This window comes from Homarus americanus, unplaced genomic scaffold (assembly GCF_018991925.1).
Source record: "Homarus americanus isolate GMGI-L3 unplaced genomic scaffold, GMGI_Hamer_2.0 scaffold30535, whole genome shotgun sequence".
In the NCBI taxonomy this organism is placed as follows: domain Eukaryota; kingdom Metazoa; phylum Arthropoda; class Malacostraca; order Decapoda; family Nephropidae; genus Homarus; species Homarus americanus.
The window spans coordinates 6545418-6567209 of record NW_024732440.1 but is presented as its reverse complement, the minus strand read 5'-3'; the positions used below and the strand labels follow the sequence as shown (position 1 = coordinate 6567209).

General features: G+C 43.2%; 1 protein-coding gene across 16 annotated transcripts in view; it reads left to right on the top strand.

Annotated features, from left to right (window-relative positions):
* The window catches only part of LOC121868794 (CUGBP Elav-like family member 4), a 227719-nt gene that overhangs the window by 136895 nt on the left and 69032 nt on the right, over window positions 1-21792 (top strand). For 11 of the 16 annotated variants that reach the window (XM_042369717.1, XM_042369720.1, XM_042369716.1 and 8 more), the window contains one exon: window positions 19857-19948. In XM_042369717.1, coding sequence (XP_042225651.1) covers window positions 19857-19948 — 92 coding nt within the window. The remainder of the gene's footprint in view (window positions 1-19856; window positions 19949-21792) is intronic. The other 5 variants (XM_042369731.1, XM_042369732.1, XM_042369721.1 and 2 more) reach the window with 1 other exon arrangement.

The following is a 21792-nucleotide window of genomic DNA, read 5'->3' as shown; positions in this document are numbered from 1 at the left end:
CCGTGTCAACAGGAAGCCATCCAGTCAGCAAGCCTTGTCAACAGGAAGCCATCCAGTCAGCAAGCCGTGTCAACAGGAAGCCATCCAGTCAGCAAGCCTTGTCAACAGGAAGCCATCCAGTCAATAACGCCTTGTCAATATCAAGCCATCCAGTCAGCAAGCCTTGTCAACAGGAAGCCATCCAGTCAGCAAGACGTGTCAACAGGAAGCCATCCAGTCAGCAAGCCATGCAGCCAGAATGCCAGCCAATCCGCCGGTTGTCATCCAGCCAATCAACCAGCCAGCCAACTAATCCGTTAATCAGCCAGCATTACAACCACTCACAGTCTCTGCCGCCCTGCATTAAACTTACTAAAGATGAAACACAATATAATTTGGCGAATACTGCAGTAAATTAATGCTCATCTGTGGTGAAAAAGGCTGAGTACTGTAGCCAGGGACAGCGCATATGGTTGCTTTATTTAACGAGGTCGTCTTTTTGGCGCCTTGAACTGGGTTTTATAAGTTAGGTTAGAAGTCTGTGTCTCCAAGGGACGCCATATATACGAGGGCGCTGCAACACTCGGCATCGGCTAACTTTGCAAATTCCGGCTTAAGCCTTGTCAGCTTTGCGAATTAATATATATATTTATTTTTTTCACTGTTCAATTTCCATATTCCAATTTTGTAAGCTTATGGAAATAATGATAACTGTTAAAAAACCCACAAGCGGCTGTCAATGGAGGAAAATACAGCTTAACGGAAAAGAACACGCTTTTTCTTTACTTGCTCTAAACTACTGGGAAGGTTCTGACTTATCTGCATGTCAGGAAGTGTTTTACTTCCACAGTTGGGTTTCAGGTTGTTATATCGTTGAGTAATTTATGTATCGCCTTCCTACTCCAAAACTGGTTTACACTGACATCTGAAATATCATATTACTTTAGTATACAACACAGGGGGTCATCTAGTCCGTCAACAGTACTGGTCTCTGGTTGGTGGATCACCCTGTACACTACGACATGTGGCGGACTTTCATGCTATTGATAAAATATTTCCATAAATTTGTATTAACTTAATTAAAATTATCCATGCAAATGCTCACAATGCCTATTTATTAAAAAATAAAATAACAAATTAAAGATTAGCTTACTGAGACTTTGTTTATAATGTAAATAAAAAATTAACGTGTATTGAGAATTTGTTTATAGTGAACTCAAGTCAGAAAAAGAAAATTTTAGATGAACTGCGTAAGCCATTAAGTCAAGTATTTAATTGACTATTCCCACCCATCCTGAAAAATTGAAGTAGTAATTACTTCTTCAACAGGTAATTAACGTCGTAAGTAAGGTTTTTTGCCGCTTCTCATTAGTGAGCATTTTGGTTTACGAAATTAAAAAAAAAATATTCATGCGATAGTTAAGAAAATATACTCGCTTGGTTATAAATAAAAAAATATATAAATATTGGCTTGATAGTAAAGAAAAAATTTACTCGTTTGTGTAGAAAACGTACCCTGTACTCCCTTGATTCTGAAGAAAACCAATACTTCATCGTGAGTTTTCAGTTTACTGTTGATGACGAGATATTGACCCTCTCATTATCACTTGCCCTCATGATTATATGCCCTCAGTATCACATGCCCTCATCACATGCTCTCAGTATCACTTGCCCTCATTATCACATGCCCTCATCACATGCTCTCAGTATCACTTGCCCTCATCACATGCTCTCAGTATCACTTGCCCTCATTATCACATGCCCTCATTATCACATGCCCTCAGTATCACATGCTCTCAGTATCACTTGCCCTCATCACATACCTCAGCATCACACACCCTCACATCACATGCCCCCACACACACATGCCCTCATCGCATGCCTTCATTATCACATGCCCCAGCACACTTGCCCACATCACATGCCCCCACATCACATGCCCTCAGCATCACATGCCCTCAGCATCACATGCCTCAGTATCACTTGCATCACATGCCTCACATCACATGCCCTCAGCATCACATGCCCCCATTATCACATGCCCTCAGTATCACATGCCCCCATCACTTTGCCCTCATTATCACTGCCCCTCACATCACATGCCCCTCATTATCACATGCCCTGCATCACACATGCATCACCCTCAGTATCACTTGCCCTCATTATCACATGCCCTCATTATCACATGCCCTCAGTATCACATGCCCTCAGTATCACATGCCCTCATTATCACATGCCCTCATTATCACATGCCCTCATTATCACATGCCCCCATTATCACATGCCCTCATTATCACATGCCCTCATTACAGGAATTTACAACGAATACATAAACCTTGACATTCGAATGCCAATTCATTACTTCCGGTAACTTGAAGTCGCGTCTAAAAGATTCAGTTAATTTATTTATTTTTTATGGGTGTCACTAGTTATTCTTTTCATGAGTATTAATGTTTTGTCGTTGTTGTTGTTGCTGTCAGTTAAATTATTTGTCTGTGTAAAATTTATATAAAAAAAAATTCTGCATAGATGGTAGTAGGTAGTAGGCTGCTATCAAACAGGGAGGTACTACCTCCTGGGAAGATATTGGAAGCTTAATGTGTTGTCTAATGGTAGACCCTGCTGCCATATGGCATCACGAAATTGTGACCAAGTCCCTGGTTGCTGATCTGACTTTCTGCCTCATTTACACACACTTGCAGGGTCTCAATTGTTTCTCTTACTTTGACAACACAACATACATATATTGTTTTTCACTATTGATCTTTTTTATGGCTCTTTATTATTATTATTATTATTATTATTATTATTATTATTATTATTATTATTACAGTGTTGTTATTGTTATTATTATCATTATTATTTAATTTTATTTTAATTTTGTATTTTTTTATAAATTTTATTTGCTATGAATTATTATTATTATTATTATTATTATTATTATTATTATTATTATTATTATTATTATTATTACAGTGTTGTTATTGTTATTATTATCATTATTATTTAATTTTATTTTAATTTTGTATTTTTTTATAAATTTTATTTGCTATGAATTATTATTATTATTATTATTATTATTATTATTATTATTATTATTATTATTATTATTATTATTATTATTATTATTATTATTATTATTATTATATTTTCGCCCCCAGGCCCCGATGTGGGTCAGTGACCTGTGCCCGGGTGGGCCAATATTTCCCGTAAAAAAAAATCATTGGCAGTAGTAACATAATTAGTGATGAAGATGATGGCAAAGTTAATAAATAGCCTTACTGATGAGGAGTACCACCACTCGCCATACCATACCACTACCACTGACAATACCATAATACCACCACACACCATGCTACAGAACCACCACTCACCACACCACCACTACTCACCACACCACCACTACTCACCACACCACCACTACTCACCACACCACCACTACTCACCTCACCACCACTACTCACCACACCACCACTACTCACCACACCACCACTACCACCACAACCACCACCACCACCCAACCACCACCACACCACCACACCCCACCACACCACCAGCACCACCACACCACCACCACCACACCACACCACCACCACACCACCACCACCACCACACCACCACCACTCACCACACCACACCACCACCACACCACCACTACTCACACCACCACCACTCACCACCACCACCACCACCACTCCACTCACCACACCACCAGCACTCAGCACACCACCACTACTCACCACACCACCACTACTCACCACACCACCACTACTCACCACACCACCACTACTCACCTCACCACCACTACTCACCACACCACCACTACTCACCACACCACCACCACTCACCACACCACTAACCACACCACCACTCACCATACCGCAGTAGTCCTATCTATAAAGAGCTCTATGGGGGTCTTCAGTACCATAGTGTTACAGTTCACCGTCAGTGGAGCATGTTCGTGCCCTCCGTCAGATCCCAGTGAACTGTAGATCCTGCCACCCTACGGTTCACTCTCCCTTAAAACCTTGCACCCATCAGTAGACTTCAATCTCTTCCCGCCTTTGAAGTGCCAGGGAAGGGTTGGTGGACCCTCTCAAGAGCGCAGGTCGCCCGTGCTATGAATTCTGAGGGAAATAAAGAGGCTGATTTGAATACCGTGGACTTAAAACGGGGTTACTCTCATCTGCGCCCCACGATGGCAGGGCGTCTGGGGAGGGGGTGTTGTTCTCCCCTGCACCAAGTAACGCCATGGTTGCTCTGCCCTCCTGCCTCTTGCCTCTCCTAGTGTAGAGAGGATGGATATTTCGTAAAATCGTCATAGAAGTTTGTTGGTTTAGTATAATAGTAGACGCAACTAAGGACAGCTCAAGAAAGATATTAAAAGCTCATCTCCGCTGTGGTTCTTGATAAGTTCCTTTTGAGAGTGACGGTCGGGATTCACTCAGATTCTTAAAGATTATTTTGTTTGACTTGATGTTAAGGAAACATATGTAATTAAGGTAAAGTCTTAGTGTTAGGCTGACAGCGTTTTCATGTCAATTATATAATGATTTAGCTTAAATAAACCAGTTAGGTGTGTTCCCTATATACATCACCAATATGCAAGAATATTTAGCGCAAGAACTTGACCCATTGTCTCGTGTTTAATGGTGGCATACTTGCTTTGTGTTTTTAGAGACTAGTGTAGGTTGTTTGTCATGTTTTGTTCCTAAGTTTGATTCGGTGACGAACTTATGGTTTAATATTTAGGTCAGCTGTATGTGTATGTGTGTTATGATGAAACACGTTTATGATTCATTTGTATCCCGCTGACATTATCTTTAAGTGGACACCTTAGAATTGCCTGTTTGTCTGTTTGTGTGTTTTTAGTTAAAGAAAACGTTTGGTTGACGGTCACTTGTTTCAGGTTGTGATTCTCTTTCGTGGCGAATTGTGGCTGGCAGAACTGATCTAGTAGTGGTAAACCAGGCTGAATATTAATTTAAAAGAACTAGACGTGAATGTGAAGCTGCCAAATTTTATCCATGTCTAATCAACTCAGAAAAAACATCGTTGTAAAGTAGACGTAACCTGAAGACTTGAAGAGTGTTTCATACCAGGATTTATTTATTCGAAGAAGCGAAGCACGTTAAAAAAAAGATCTGCAATTTGGTGTTATACAGTCTCTGCCCTTACATGTACTCGGCCACATTCATAAAGCCATACTTGGTGTCAACACCCAATTTGTCCTCACTAATGATTGGCCTTGAAGCAACACATGACGTCAGTGCACTTACCTGTCCTCAAGTTTGATAGAAATCTCAATGTTGAAACAGTTATGTCAACCGAACTGTAAACAAACTTGGAAATGCATTATGTTCAGCATTTTCAATCAACAAGAGTAAATATATTTTACTTGTATAATCAACTACGTGAATACGTTTTTAGCTTACATAATCAACTCTGATAAACAAATATTGTTAGCGCATTCATAAATTGATGTAGCAAACATATTTGGTATGCATACGCTACAGTCTCATGTTAGTGTAGGAAATAACAGTATGAAATAATAGATAGCGTTGCCATAATGTAATTTCTGGTGGCGTATGGACGTCTCTCCCTAGCTGGCAACTTCAGGCTTTATGAACACGAGAGTAGCAGGATGCAGTAGACTGCATCGCTGTATGTTTGTGCGCGCACGCTGGGCACTCCGTCCTTACAAGTCTCTTTAATGTCCCTCACTTTATCATGTATCTAACCTCTCGTCACAATACTTTCCATTCCATTATCCAACTTCTTTCACAGTCTATCCGCTTCTTTATTTCTACGCTCCACTTCCTAATTTACCTTTCTTTCCTGCATATATTATTTTCCAGCCTCGGGCACCGTCTCCATCTTCCTCATTCCTCCATCACTGCTGCCTCCCTGTGTGTCCTGGTGACAGACGCAGACTTGGCTGGTCTTATAACTTCCACCTAAAGAATTACTTAAAGAGTTTTTATTTTCATTATTCAACAGCTGGGGTGGGAAGGTTATGAGCGGGGATAATGAGAGGGACGGAAGAAGGGGTAGGTGAAGGGTGATGGGGAAGAGAGGGGTGTGTCCCAGAGGAAGAGTTAATAAAATATGGCCCTAAGTCCTGGCAAAAGAAACGTGATTTCATTGGGTCTGAATAGCGGAGCCGGAGTCCTGTGACGGATTGTTATGATGATACGGCATTATCCGTCACAACAGTTGTTTGTCACAGTGATGCGTGACAATGTTTCACCTATGTTACGTGGCACTTCCCTTATTGCTATGTGACACTTTCGTCAGATACGTGGCGTTGCCCTTACTGGTGTGTGGCGCTATTTCCTGTTAACATAATTTGTTGCACCAGGAGGGCGTGAACATTAAGGTATTGCACATGCCGGTATGGGTAATGAGAGGAAGTTATCGTCGTGGGCGCTGTTTACCACCTGGCCACCTCGGAATATTTTGTTAACTGGGAGGTGTTGTGGTGATGATGGGTACCGTAACCATGAGCTACACTGAGAAGTCTTCCGCAGGTTTTTGTAAAGGTGTAAATATTTTTTTCCCAGTGTGTTGTGGTCACTCATTAAGTGATCGTTAAGTGGATGTTATTTGTGATAGGGAAGTGGATGTTATAAAGTAATGGCTTTGTGGAAGTTATACAGCGATGGGGAAGCGGACGTTATTAAATGTGATAAAGTGGGTGTTGTATAAGTGCGTATTAAAGTACAAGTGTATCGAGTGGTATGGGGCGGAGGACTCAGCGCCGTATACAGTCAACTACTAAAGTCTGTTCGCCTCTCTCTCAGCCACGAACCCCGAAATTCAGACTCATGAATCCGAAGCATTTATGGACAGAATAATGTATCCGTCTACTGCTTTGGGTTCACGAGTCTGAATCTCGGGGTTCATAGTTCAGGGGGAGAGGCGAACGGACCTTAGTAGTTGACTGTGCCTTGAGTGGTATTATTCTACCCTGTCCTTTTGATGTAATAGTTTTAGTTGTCAATAAAATATTTAAATTTAAATTTCAATTGAGTGGTGTAGGGTGGTGGGAGGCACTAACCCACTGTCCCTGGTGTGTGGCCTCCACGTTGGTAATCTTGTTACAGCTTATCTTTGCGTTAGGTGTTACCTTTTAAATATAGTCATTCACCATGATGAATCTGTTATCAAAATATCGTCAGGAATAAAAGCTTTCGCTCTGAGTGACCTGGTGTGTTCCCTGGACGATGCGTAGAGGCCGCTGGATACAAATATGAATACCTTTAGTATGGCAAAAGTCGGTATTATCGATAAGAACGGAGGTAATCAACATTTGTGACTGAGACTGAGTAAATCATATATCCTCCTTGGTAACGTCCATATGACATTTGTGAGAATATTATGTTCCTTAACAGCATGGTTTTCTTATACTAGCAGTTCTTGTAGGTGTTTGTGGTACAGCGGTGGCGCACTTGCGTATCACCACTACGGTCGCGAGTTCGGGTCCCTGGGTTGGATTTGAGAAAGGTGTTATCCAGTGTGGTCTTACCAAACATCTCAAGGTTTCTCCAGGTACTCCGGTTTCCTCCTGCACTAACACTGAACAATGAAAGTCGTAACAAAGAACAGCCCGAACGGCGAGTAAGCTGATAAGTGGTGAAATGATAAATTAGAACAAAATTAAGAAGCACCCTTTGCGTACGTCATGTTTTGAAGTTGAGAGGTCTAGACAGAAGTTATGAATCAGCATGAAGAACTTGACGCTTTTGCAAAAGCGCTTGGAGATCATAAGGGGAAATCTCGACCGCGGTGCCTCTCTCAGCTAATGACAAAGCCGTCCTGCTATAGCTTCCACGGCCACATCTCAACTCTTGGCTTTCCTCGTTTACAACCAAAGACTACAAGCGTTGTATTCTTTATCACCCGGGTAATAGATTTAGATATGACATAAGAATAACTGGTTTGACCGACACACCTTCACTAACAGTGATTTTTGCTCGTCACTACCATGAGCTGTTTTACTTTGCTTGAGTCGGCGTCCTCGGGATCAGTGGTGAAGATTACACGGTCGGTCATTACAATGGCTGTACAGTCCAGCTCACCTGAGAGTATTGCGGTCAAGTGTTCATTTCCTGCACTTTGCTGCTGCCTGTTTCTGAAGACGTGTCAAGAAGGTGGCATCAAAACTGTTGATTGTATAGTTTGTGTGAGTTGTTGATTAGAAAGCAAGTGCAGGAGTGTGAAGGGAGAGGCACGCCGGCCAGCAGCGGCACCTGTGGCATGGGGGAGGAGTACTCAACAATTCATCACCTCGGGGGCTTCAAGCTGCTAGCGCTTTCCACGCCACTGAGGTCGCCTTGCTTGTCCGTGTGGCTCTGATGCCACCTCACTACTAGTACCACACCCCACTATCACTACTACAGCCCACTATCACTACTACAGCCCACTATCACTACTACAGCCCACTATCACTACTACAGCCCACTATCACTACTACAGCCCACTATCACTACCACACCTCACTATCACTACCACACCCCACTATCACTACTACAGCCCACTATCACTACTACGGCCCATACTATCACTACTACGGCCCACTATCCACTACCACACCCACTATCACTACCACACCCCACTATCGTTACTACCAGCCCACTATCACTACTACAGCCCCACTATCACTACCACCCACTATCCTTTCTTTACCCCACTATCACTACTACAGCCCACTATCACTACTATACCCCACTATCACACCACCACTATCACTACTACAGCCCACTATCACTACTACAACCCACTATCACTACTACAGCCCACACTATTTCTGACCACTATCACTACACCCCACTATCACTACTACACCCCACCACTATGCCCACTATCACTACTACCGGCCCACTATCATATTACACTATCTTTCTTTATTTACTATCACTACTACTACAGCCCACTATGCACCCACTCACTACAGCCCACTATCACTACTACAGCCCACCACTATCACTACTATCACCCCTCACTACACCCCACAATATCATCCTACCACACACCCACTATCACTACCACACCCCACTATCACTACTACAGCCCACTATCCTACTACATTACTATCACTATTACGGCCACTGCCACACCCCCACAGCCCACTGTCACTGCCATTATCACTGCCGCTATCACTCTGCGCACCCCACTATCACTCACTGCTACACTTTACTGTCACTGCTGTTATTTTCTACTGCACTATCACTGCTACATTTTTCTATGCTACTACTATCATCTGCCCCCACTATATACTATTCACTACTACATTATATCCTGCCACCTCCTATCCTCTTACATTACTACTACTATCACTGCGGCCCACATATCACTTTCTGCTCACTATCACTACGCTATATCGCTGCCATTATCACTGCACTGTCACTACGCTATCACTACTCACTCTGCATTTATATACTGCCCACTATCACTACTATCTTTCTACGCCCACTATCCTACTGCAACCACTATCACTACTACACTATCACTACTACACCCACTATCACTACTACACCACTATCACTACTGCAGCCCCCACTATCTGCACCACCCCACTATCACTACTACACTACCACACTACTACACCCCACTATCACTACCCCACACTGCATCACTGTACTATCACTCACTACACATTATCCGCTGCCGGCACCACTATCACTTTTCACCCACTACACATCGCCCCATCACTATCACTACTACATCACTTCTGCACTATCGCTGCGGCCCACTATCACTGCTACTTACTATCACTACTACAGCCCACTATCACTACTACAGCCCTATCACTACTACGCATACTCCCCACTATCACTCACCCCATATCACTACTGCCATCACTACTCCCACTGTCACTACCACACCACTATCTTTCACGTACTATCACTACTGCACTACACCCCACTATCACTACTACACCCACTATCACTGCTGCAACCCTTTCTACACCCCCACATCACCCACTATCACTACTACATCGCCCACTATCACTACTACAGCCCACTATCACTTACACTATCACTACTACAGCCCCACTATCATACCACACCCCACTATCACTACTACAGCCCACTATCACGACTACACCCCACTATCACTACTACAGCCCATTATCACTACTACAGCCCACTTACACTACTACACCCCACTATCACTACTACAACCCACTATCACTACTACAGCCCACTATCACTACTACACCCCACTACTACTACCACACCTGACTACCATTACCACACCCAACTACCACTACCACACCTGACTACCATTACCACACCCAACTACCACTACCACACCTGACTACCATTACCTCACCCAACTTCCACAATACTACCACACTACAACAACCACACTATAATCATCAACCCAGTACCACATCACATTACCATAAACATACCATCCCTACTACCATTACCTTACCACCACACCACAACAATGCTATCACCACCACCTTATTGTTTCTACCACACCACAACTATGCTATCACCACCACCATTACACTTCCAACGCCACCCCACTGCCTCGACCACACTACAACCACACTGTCACCACAACCGTACTGTCACTACCACCACGAGAATACTGTCACCACCACAACCATACTCTCGCTACCACCGCATCCATACTGTCACTACCAACCGCAACTATACTGTCACCACCGCAACCATACTGTCACCACCACAACCATACTGTCACCACCGCAACCATACTGTCACCACCACAACCATAATTTCTCCTCCGCCTCCACAATCACACTCACCGTCATCGTAACCATACTGTCGATACCACCACCACCACCACCACAATACCACCTAACTACACTACCACCATCACCTTACTCCCACCGCCACACCATCACCACTACACTATCACCAACACCTTACGACCACCGCCACACCACCACTACACCACCACCATCACCTTACTCCCACCGCCACACCATCACCACTACACTATCACCATTACCTTACCCCCACAGCCACGCCATCACCACTACACTACCACTATTACCTTACTCCCACCATCGCCACTACACTGCCACCATCACCTTACTACCACCGCACCATCACCACTACACTAGCACTACACTATCGCACCACACCATTATTGATGCAGTAGCTCTACACTACCACACTACCCTACCATCATACCACCACCCCTACAACCACTAGTACTGGTGGTGCTTGGTGTACGTCGCCAGTCTGGTTGTGAAAACGTTTTGGAGCTAGTGTAAACTCACTCCAAAAAGTATCGTAATTTGGGGTCCGATTAATTTCAAAATGAGCACCGCGACTCCTAATGTCTCGGTAGGGTTGTTAAAATCCTTCGTCCGTTGTCATATTGTCTCACACAAAATCGCAAAGATACTTTTTGGAGGGAGTGCTGTACAGTGAGAGACTGAAGTATCTCGGGTTTTTGAGGAATACGTCACAGAACAGTTGAGCCATTCAACACACACGTGTGTGGAGCCCATAAACAGTTGACAGGCTTGTGGAACCTTGGAAAGGGGTCGCTCGTGACACCATTCACTGTGTTGTGTAGGCAGGTGTCATTATATATTGGCCAAAGCTAGTAAGATACTTTATTCTCTCACTGTACATAGTGTTATTGTATAGCCGTTTTCCACCATCACACTGTCGATACATAGTGTAGGTATTATTGTGTGGGCGTGTTCCACTCTCACACTACCTATATATATATATATGTGTTAATGTGTGGGCGTGTTTCACTCTTACACTGCCCATATATAGATAAGGGCACTGATACACTTGCACAATTCCTGCTGTTATTGGTAAAACACTTCTTTACCATCATCTTGTTTATTGTGATTTATTGGTCAGTTGTGGCGCCTTTGCAGCTGAGTGAAGTCAGTTACCCGAGCAGTGAGCACTCCACACAACTTGGATCATGGTGGTGACAGGAGACAACCCTTTAAGGACGAGCAACACACAACATACCCAAGTAGAAATTATATTTTGTGGGTTTGTTCCTTGGAACCCCAGAATCCCATCAGGTCCGGCCCACCTACACCCTTCTGCTGCCACGTGTTGTACTGACCACTGTACCAAAATCACGCTAAAATACTGACGTAGCATGTATCGGAAGGATGGTGTCTTCCTTAATTAGGCATTTTAACAGATTAATAACAAGTTTACATACCGGTAATTCCATGGTACTGATTGCCTGCATGTGATAATCTAGATTATCACATGCTGATTTATCCTCGTGATAACTGCTGTCTGTTTATTTACAACATAATTCTATATATTTACAATAACAACCGTTGTAGGTTGCAATATTCCGCATAACATGTATTTTAACACACATTTCAAGATTGTTTTCAATCTTTGTGTCAGAAATTTGGCGCGTCTCTCCCACTCAAAGAGAATGGTACATCGTCCTCTCAACTCCGCAAGTCTGGATGGGGAAGTTGACTTGGAAATCCCAGTTTAAAACTTGGAGTGGAGAAACTTATTTGTTGCGCACAGGACCACGTTTTTAAATTCGGAATCGAGTTGTGGCACTGGGAATCAGATTTTGGCCCTCGGCGGGGTGCCTCTCAGACTCCTGCCTGGTGGCACTCCCGGGGGCCATTGTTAAGGGAGGTGAGTGTGCCAGGCAGGGCCAGGGGAGGGTACCGAGCCATGAGATGCGGACCAGCCGTCTAAGGTCATGCCTCCTCCCTCGCTCTTACTTCATCTTCTTCCCATTCACTCTCATTCATTTGACTGCTCCTAGTCATTCTTTCGCACATTATGAAATAATGCTGTTAACACCAATTTTCTTTCACATTTTAATTTATTTCCTCGCGTTCATTCCCTTTCTTTCGCCTTCCCTCTCCATCCATTCTACCAACTTCCTACTCAATATATATATATATATATATATACACACACACACACTAGCGGAATCGCCGCCCTCCGGGCGGCTATTTCGCTAGGCCACGGTAGGACGCCACCTTCCGGGAGGCTCAACATTGTCTCACTGTAGTGCATTAAGGTAGACCACATTTTTGGCTTTGCCATTAGCAGCAAGTATGTACAGATTTTTGCCAGTTCCCACTCTGGAGCATCCAACATAGAACTGTCCATGAGAGACGCAAGGAAACACCAGGTTTAGGCCAACCATCTTTAGGGACTGTCCCTGGCTTTTGTAGATGGTCATGGCAAAGCTCACTTTAACCGGGAACTGAAGTCGCTTGAACTCAAATGGCAGGTCAGTGGTGATGAGAGGTATCGTTGGTATTAAAACGTCCTCTCCTTTAGCATTTCCTGTCAGTAATGTAGCTTCCAGTACATGTGGCATCATGTTCTTCTTGTGAGCGACTCGTCTCTCATTTTGAGTATGATGTTTCGTTTCTCAAACTCTTGACCGACAATCAGGATGGCTACTTCATCAACTACAGGAGCATTGAATCTTCTTTCATGTTCTCCCTTAGGGGTCGTGTCTGCTTTGATCCTGACTTTGTCCTCGTCAGAAGGCATGTTTTCCAGGGCATTTTTAAATGACTGTACATACGTGTTGCGCTAATGCAGCATTTCTTGGATAGATAGGACAATGTCATGTCTGACACCTTGAATATTGCCACACCTGATAGTAGTCTGCTTTTCATGATCTCCCATGAAGTAGATTTGGAGGAACTTTGCCTGCTCATCTTCCAGTGGTAAGAGGGATCCTGCTTTGTGATAGACTTGACCCTGAACTTTGACTGTTGGTATGTATCCGTGCTCACGAACTACTCTGGTAGCTCCAAAGGATGTCATCTGGAAGCATGAACTGTAATTCAGTATATTTTCCAAGAAGTGTTTTGACTCTGGTGTTGTTCCCAGCATGAGAGTCTTCAATGGTTGTGGTGGTTTTTCCAAATTTGACAGTCGTACTTTCCCATGAGAGCAGCACAGTCCAGCAGATTCTCCTTTATACTTCTTTGCACCGCAGTGTTCACATTTCTTATCCATGTTGCCAATGACAACAGAGGGATACTTTTCATATTCTATCTCATTGCCATAGTTAAATGCTGCTCTTGCAAATGGATGCCACTGTGTATTCTTTTTTAGAATTCTGGATCCCTCAGCTCTCTGTCTATTAGCATTCAAACGAATTTCATGCGCTTGATCATTTTCAAGAGAAGGCCTTTCTGCTGTTTGCTATCTATCAGCATTAAGGCGGGATTCCCTTTCCTGATCTGTTTCCTGTGACTGACTGTCCGCTGTTCGCTTTCTGTTAGCATTAAGACGGGATTCCCTTTCCTGAACTGTTTCCTGTGACCGACTGTCCGCTGTTCGCTCCGGGCGGCTCATCCGCTAGGCCACGGTAGGACGCCACCCTCCGGGAGGCTCCACATTGTCTCACTGTTCAGTCCCCAAAATTACTTCTTCCATCAATAGTTCATTAACGGTGTATGTAAGTTCCACCATGTTTTTCACTACAACGGTACAGCACAGTATATTTTTTTAGAATTAAACTGTTATTATTTTATTGTCTAATCATCACTACATATAACATCATCCATCATCACTACATATAACACCATCCATCATCACTACATATAACACCATCCATCATCACTACATATATCACCATCCATCATCATCACTACATATAATACCATCCATCATCACTACAGATCGGTAAAGTAGGTTCCGAGTTTCTCGTGCGGACACACAAACACACATACTTATTTGTTGTATATATACACACACGCATATATATATATATATATATATATATATATATATATATATATATATATATATATATATATATATATATATATATATATATATATATATATATACACTTATATATAATTACACGGTTTTCGTTTCAGTAGTCATTATTTTAATACGTACCTCCTGCTTCACTGTTATGGAAATAAATCTGTTTTAATTGTTGATGACTTTTGTATATATATTAATCTATAAAACATGTTAAATACCTAGATTCTCACCACTATTTAAAGTAGCGCGTTCGTAACTCTCGATTGGATAATGACACTCAACAATTGTAATTTGTAACTTACTAGCATCGTTAATATAAAATGTATCTAGTCTCTTTAGGTGTAATTTAAGAACACACTTGATTAGTATTTTAACATTTATGAATGATTGTGTGGTTGATTGGTTGTTGCTCACGAATAATAAGTGATCGGATCCAGGCAGTTTTGAGTTGTACAGTAACATGTTATGGTCTGAGCACCGCTGCCAGATGGACGAGCAATGGCATGAAATTATGTACCCGGGACTGAGGTAAGGCAAAGAAAAAAAATAGAAAGGAAAGGGCGTCACACATCAGTCTTTGAAGAACTTCGACATTTCGGCGCTCATCAAGTTGGTCCCTCCGTCACACGACAGAACCTCAGGGATACCAGACCGTTTGGAAAGCCTCCTGAGTGTGGACACTAGCTTGCCACTTGTGGCGCCATTCGGTAGGTGCTCCATCTCTAGCCATCCCGTGAGCCTGTCCGCATATGCGAGGTATGTGTGCCCGTCCAGCTGGAACAGATCGGTCGCAACCTGCTCGAATGGGTACTCCGGCGGTGGCGTGGGTATCAGGGCTCTACTTGGGGCTGCAGTGCATTCCGCTCGCACAACTGGCTCTGACGCCTTTTCTGGTCTGCCTCCGCGTCTATGCCGGGCTAGTACACCGACTGCTTGGCCTGCCATAGCATGGAGTCGTGGCCCTGGTACCCTGTGTGTAGGTTATTAAGCACTGCGCGTCTCGGGGCTAAGGGGATCACGAACAATAGGTGTCCTTCATCATGGGCGAACGCGACTAGGTCTCCGTGGCATTACAGGTGCTGCCGCATCTTTAGAACAGTTCGCCATCCTTGAGGTCCGCCCAATCACCGGCCGATACGCGGGCGTGCAGCAGCCTGTATTCGTCGTCGTGCCCGGCCTCTTCCTCCACAAGACGCTGGTCCACGACGATTGCGTCTTCGCCCTCCATGGCTGCTACTGATTGGCGCACGGCCTCGTCATCCTCCCTGTCGGACTCGTCAGGCTCGCTGCGCAGTATAGGGTACCTGGAGAGGGTTTTGGCTGCGCAGTTGTCTTTCCTTTGCAAGTACTTGATGCGGAACGAATACATTAGTGTCTTCTCGTTCAGGTTAAGTATCCGTGGGTTGCCGATGTCCTTGAGTTCATTGTTTTGAAGATCTTCGTCAGCGAGCGATGGTCAGTGGCCAAGGTGAGGTGTGGCTACCAGAGCAGGAACAGGCACCACGCAATGGCTAGTGCCTCGCCCTCCAGAGTGGAATAGTTTTTCCTCAGCTGGCATCAGGTGGCGACTGCCGCACAGAGTCAGCTTCCAGCCGCCCTTGCAGCAGAGGGGCATCTCCGGCGTCGCGCACTGGCAGTACTGTTGCAATATAACAAAGCCTATCCCCTGTCGGCTTTAGTCGGTGAGCTTGTGTTGTGCTGGTGACTTGCAGACGCACGCGAGGTGTCACTCCAGGCCACACTTGTAACAGGTTATGTGTAGCGCAGGACACGTCTGGTTGCCAGCACACTTGCCAAGCCTGCACATTTGGCAGAATTGCCGAAGTCGGGTGCGAGGGGTACCGCGGTTGCTAGGCGACGGCGGCTCTGGTTTAAAATGGCGGGTTCTGGCACCCGCCACCGCTCCCACACATATCATGGAAGCAGTTCTCTGCTGACTCATACACCTCACATGCACAAATAACGTCACCCACATCTTTCAAAAAGGGAGCCGGCGCAACACTTCACCTTTCATACGGGGTTAGCAAGCATGTAGCCATCCAAGCAAGACTCACATGAGGGGCATTGAAACTTGCATTCCGCAGCCTTCGACCTGCACCTCACCAAATACCCCTGGACACGTTGCCGCCTGGTTCTTGTGTGTGTGTGTGTGTGTGTGTGTGTGGTGTGTGTGGTGTGTGTGTGTGTGTGTGTGTGTGTGTGTGTGTGTGTGTGTGTGTGTGTGTGTGTGTGTGTGTGTGGTTGTTTGTGTGTGTGTGTGTGTGTGTGTGTGTGGTGTGTGTGGTGTGTGTGTGTGTGTGTGTGCGAAAAAGTCTGCCCATGCACCCACAACGAACTTTGGGCCTATCACAACACTTTCCACAACCCTTATGGCTTCCTCCACCATCATGTTATCATACACACTTTCACCCACGCGTCTACGCACTGCTGCACCTCCGTGTCGCACAGAAGGCGGACGTAGCCTGCTGCCATAGCCTGTGGCCAGTTGCATCCGTAGCTGTAGGTGGCGATGCTGAATGCCCAGGCCCTGAATTCGGTGGGAGACATGTCCATGGACACCTTGCCCGGGGCCACCAGAGGGGCAGGTGGGCGACATGCTGCCTGGGACTGTTGTGGGGGCATAGGGTACAGCAGGCCGGCTCCAGCACTGTGTGAGCCGCTGTTGCTCTGCAGCGATGGTACAGTACTGGGCCAGCGTCGACGACCACGTGTGAACTGTATTCCTTGCAGCCCTCCCGGCCTGGGAACACCGCTGTGGACATTGGCGACATTCCCTCCCGGCCACCTGTAGACGTACAGTACACTGCTCCAAGTTAGGGTGCCAACTCAGGGGATAAGTAAAGGCCGTGTCCATAGTCCGTTTATTTGCAAAGGTGACAAGGGGGACAGACTAGTCCTCACAGCGAGGTGTGAGCCATTCTTTCTCCCCCCCCGGGTCTGTTGGCAGACCGATATACTGTTGCCAAACCGGCACATACCCCAACACTCTTCGACACATTTAAACTCTGAAGTTATGGAAAGGACAGACATCAGCTTCTTGGTTGATACTCTTCCTTTGCGTAATTTGGTTTCTACAGCTACAACTAGATCAAACTCATTCATCAGTCCATTAACTTTGAGACAAAACAAAGGGATTTCATGATCCTCGTTTAACTGTGTTTTTGAAGAGTTTCTTTTGCCATTGGACCATATTCCAAGCACTCAGATAATCATGGTTTCTTGTTTGTAAGGATACATGAAGAAGGAAAGTAGTGAAATGTGTAGAAAATTTACACCATTTATCCAGTAAAGCATTTCCTTCATATGTAACTGAGCAATGTTACAACATAGCGGCGTTCTTTGCTAAAAAAATATATATATATTTAGTTTAATGAGAACAATGTCATAACCTAACATCAACCTTATTAAAAAACAAAAAACAATCGTAGCCTAAACCATTGTGTGGTCAGATCAGAGTAAAACTGAAGTTGCTTGCAATGTATGGTTAATATTCGTCCATTGGCTGTCCGCAGGTTCCCACCATGTTTACCTGAGGTTATACTCCTCACTTAGTCAGTCGTCTCCTCCTTTCCTCCTCCTTGTAGGTTAGGTTAGGTAGGCTGGTTCCTTTGGTGTGAGAATAGGTTTTCTGTTTGTGTATTTTGGTGTGTTTTACTCAAATTTGACTTTAATTTTTTTGGGCAAATTAGCCGTTTAATTTATTTATTTATTTTTGTTTTATTTTTATTTTTATTTTTTTGCAAAAACAGCTAATTTGCTCAAGAACTGAAGGTCAGATTTGAGTATAAAAAAAATCGTACCAAAGCCTGAAGACAGTCAATGGACGAATATTTACCCAATGTATTAATACTAATTATGAACAATGACAATATAAGGCAATACATAAGGTATTATAGAAAAAATATATGTAGATTGAATCAAGCGTGCCACGGAATCACTGTTGAGAGTGGGGAGCTAATCATTAGTATGAATGATGAATAACTAACTTCAAGTACATAATTGGCAGTAAAATGTACACTATAAAGTTTTTACTTGCAAGGACACTATGCGAGCTGCTATAAAAATAATAATATTATACTCATATAATCGTATATATAAAAAATAAACTAAAGCTACAGTCAGCTGTAGGCTTATAAACAAAATTGTTCCTCTAAAATTTTATACCACGTTCATGCGCAGATTGTTCACGTGCAATTTGTAAATTACTTAACAGATTGGCATACGATTTCATGATGACCAAAATTTGCAACGGTAATGTGATTAACAATTTGTTGGTCAACATGCTATAGCTAAGTACCTTGTACATGATAATATAGCACATTATAACCAATACGTGTGAAATCTCTGTAGGCATGCGTTGCCAGGTCACTCCCACAAATATCCATAAAGTTACAATAATAGTGGTATGTGCACCCCCAAAAAAAAAGTGGTGTTAGTCCTCCGTCCAAACCCTGAACTCTAAATGACTCGTGAACCTATGAATCCAAGATATCACACATTGTTGGTACAGTAGATGGCGCACTGTGTAATGTTTCGGATTCATAGGTTCATGGATGGGAGAGAGCAGACTCAGCAGAGAGGACTGAGACTGACAGGACTTTCTTTGGTGGGTGGGTACAGTGTCGGAAATGTGTTCCTACGCCCCCTGTGGTAAATCGTGTCTCCAAACGGCCAATTTATATGACCTATAGCAAACCTATCTACCAGTCACGTCCGTCGTCACACGACCAATACCCATTCATTCATAAGTAGTGATACCCCTGTACTACTACTGCGGCGGTGAAGGAACACATTTCCGCAACTATACAACGTGATAAACCCCATATAACGTAATAGTCATATTAGGTATTCCTGGAGGTCTTTATAGACAAGTTTACCTGGGTCAGTGCTACTGGATTTTTATCATATGGATCTTGAAGGTTTAAATGAAAATGGAGTGTACTGTGTGACTGCCAATTTGCTTGCTTTTAAGGGTACAAGACTATACAATTCCCTTGCCGTGCATTTGATAGTTAATACCAGCTCTCGGTTTCTTTGCAGGTTCCGCATTCAGTTTGTCATTGAGGAGACAGATATTTGTATTTTTGTTCTATTGATAATCGGGCGATTTTAGTTATTTCACTTTCTTTGCAGGTTGTGCGTTTGTAAAGTACGGGTCGCACACAGAGGCTCAGGCCGCTATCAACACACTCCACGGTAGTCAGACAATGCCGGTAAGTCGCACTGTAAGTCAACATTGCCCTTTTTTTATAGTGTTCGTAAGTAGCACTGTAACTTGTTTTACATGTTGTTTTATGGTGTTGTGGCGTGTTGCTCAGATATCCTTGATGCTCTTTTTTTTTACTTAACAGCATCTCTCTCTCTCTCTCTCTCTCTCTCTCTCTCTCTCTCTCTCTCTCTCTCTCTCTCTATATATATATATATATATATATATATATATATATATATATATATATAAAATCACGGGAAAGAACTTAAGCCTTTAGACACCCTTAGCTTTTCTACCAAGTCTTTTATTCAAGACATCTTCAGAGGCAACTGGGGTTGCCTCTGAAGATATCATGTCAAATTATCTTATCCACTTTTTCATTGGCCAGTGCCAAATATATATATATATATATATATATATATATATATATATATATATATATATATATATATATATATATATATATATATATATATATATATATATATATATATATATAGCGAGAGAGAGAGAGAGAGAGCTTTATCTTATGTTTGTGTTGATGTAATTTGTTAAAATTCGTTTCTTGTGTTGATTTAACTGATTTTGTGTTTTCTGAGATACTTCATTTGATGTTTGTTTGGCGAGTCAGATAAGTTTGAAGTGGAATTGTTTTTGTTGCTCGTTTGGCCAGTGTGGTTCATTTAAGCAGTTCTTGTTTTAGTAGTTGTGCTATACATTTCAGCCTGTAGATCACTCACTGATCAGCGCTTATGCTATGTTTTGTGTTAAGTGTCTGTTGTGCATGATGCTTCTCTTTCTCTTCACATAAAGGCGTTAATGTAAGGCGTTTTAGATGCACGGAATAGCTAACACGTTAGCTATTCTGTCTGTGCAGACGCTTCTGCTGAGTACTGTGCATGACACCTTGAGAGGGAAAATATGAATATATATGAAAAATGAAAACTGCCATTGACTTAATAATAATAAAATACTTTTATCCTCTTCACCACTGATCGGCTCGTTCTCCGCTTGAGTGATCGGTTATGTCTCTGTTACACACTGTTGGCTAGTACTGGGCATGCACTGGCTCCTGAATGTATCTGAACCTGCTCAGTGTTGGTCAAGTCTTGTCTTGAAAGAGCTCACACTTGGTGCCGTCACCACACTCTCTGGCAGATTGCTCAAGAGTTCACAACTCTCACTCCGAAAAAGTTACCCATTCACAGTTATCCGGACTTGCGCAAACACCTTGATCAGGCATTAGCATGTGCAGCGTCCGAATAGCTAACAAGTTAACAATCAATCTGCGAGCTTTTCCCACTAAAAGTGGGTAAATACGCGGATCATGGCCGCACAAGGAGAATATTTTTTATTAATATTGAAGAGTTGGGGGCATTTAAGGCAAATAAAAAACTGATATAATAATAAAACTAATTGTATATACAGCAGTATATTGGATAGAACCTAAAACAAAGCATATGGCATTAAAGAATTGAAAAGGATTGCGCCTAGTTGAAACCTGTTTTGGCTTCGCCCGTTTTTAAGTGAATGCTGTCCGATTTCATTAACTGTTGATGACTTTGATGTAACAATATTGATAATTACTCAAATATGATTGAAACCTTAATATCATTACTCATAAAATACTTTAAATAAGGGTGAACAAGTTGATTACAGTTCTGTAAGTGCAAAAATTAAGACAAACGAACCTGAAATTCGTCGCATTTCGTTTATAAATATGCGAACACCTAGCCATGAGAGAGACAGTAGTGTACAGTAGTTTCAGAGTCCGGGAAAAATTACCTTTAGAACGGCCCGATTTTTGGGGGTTATTCTTATTTGTTGTTGACTGGTTGACTGTTTTTTCCTTTTTGTCTT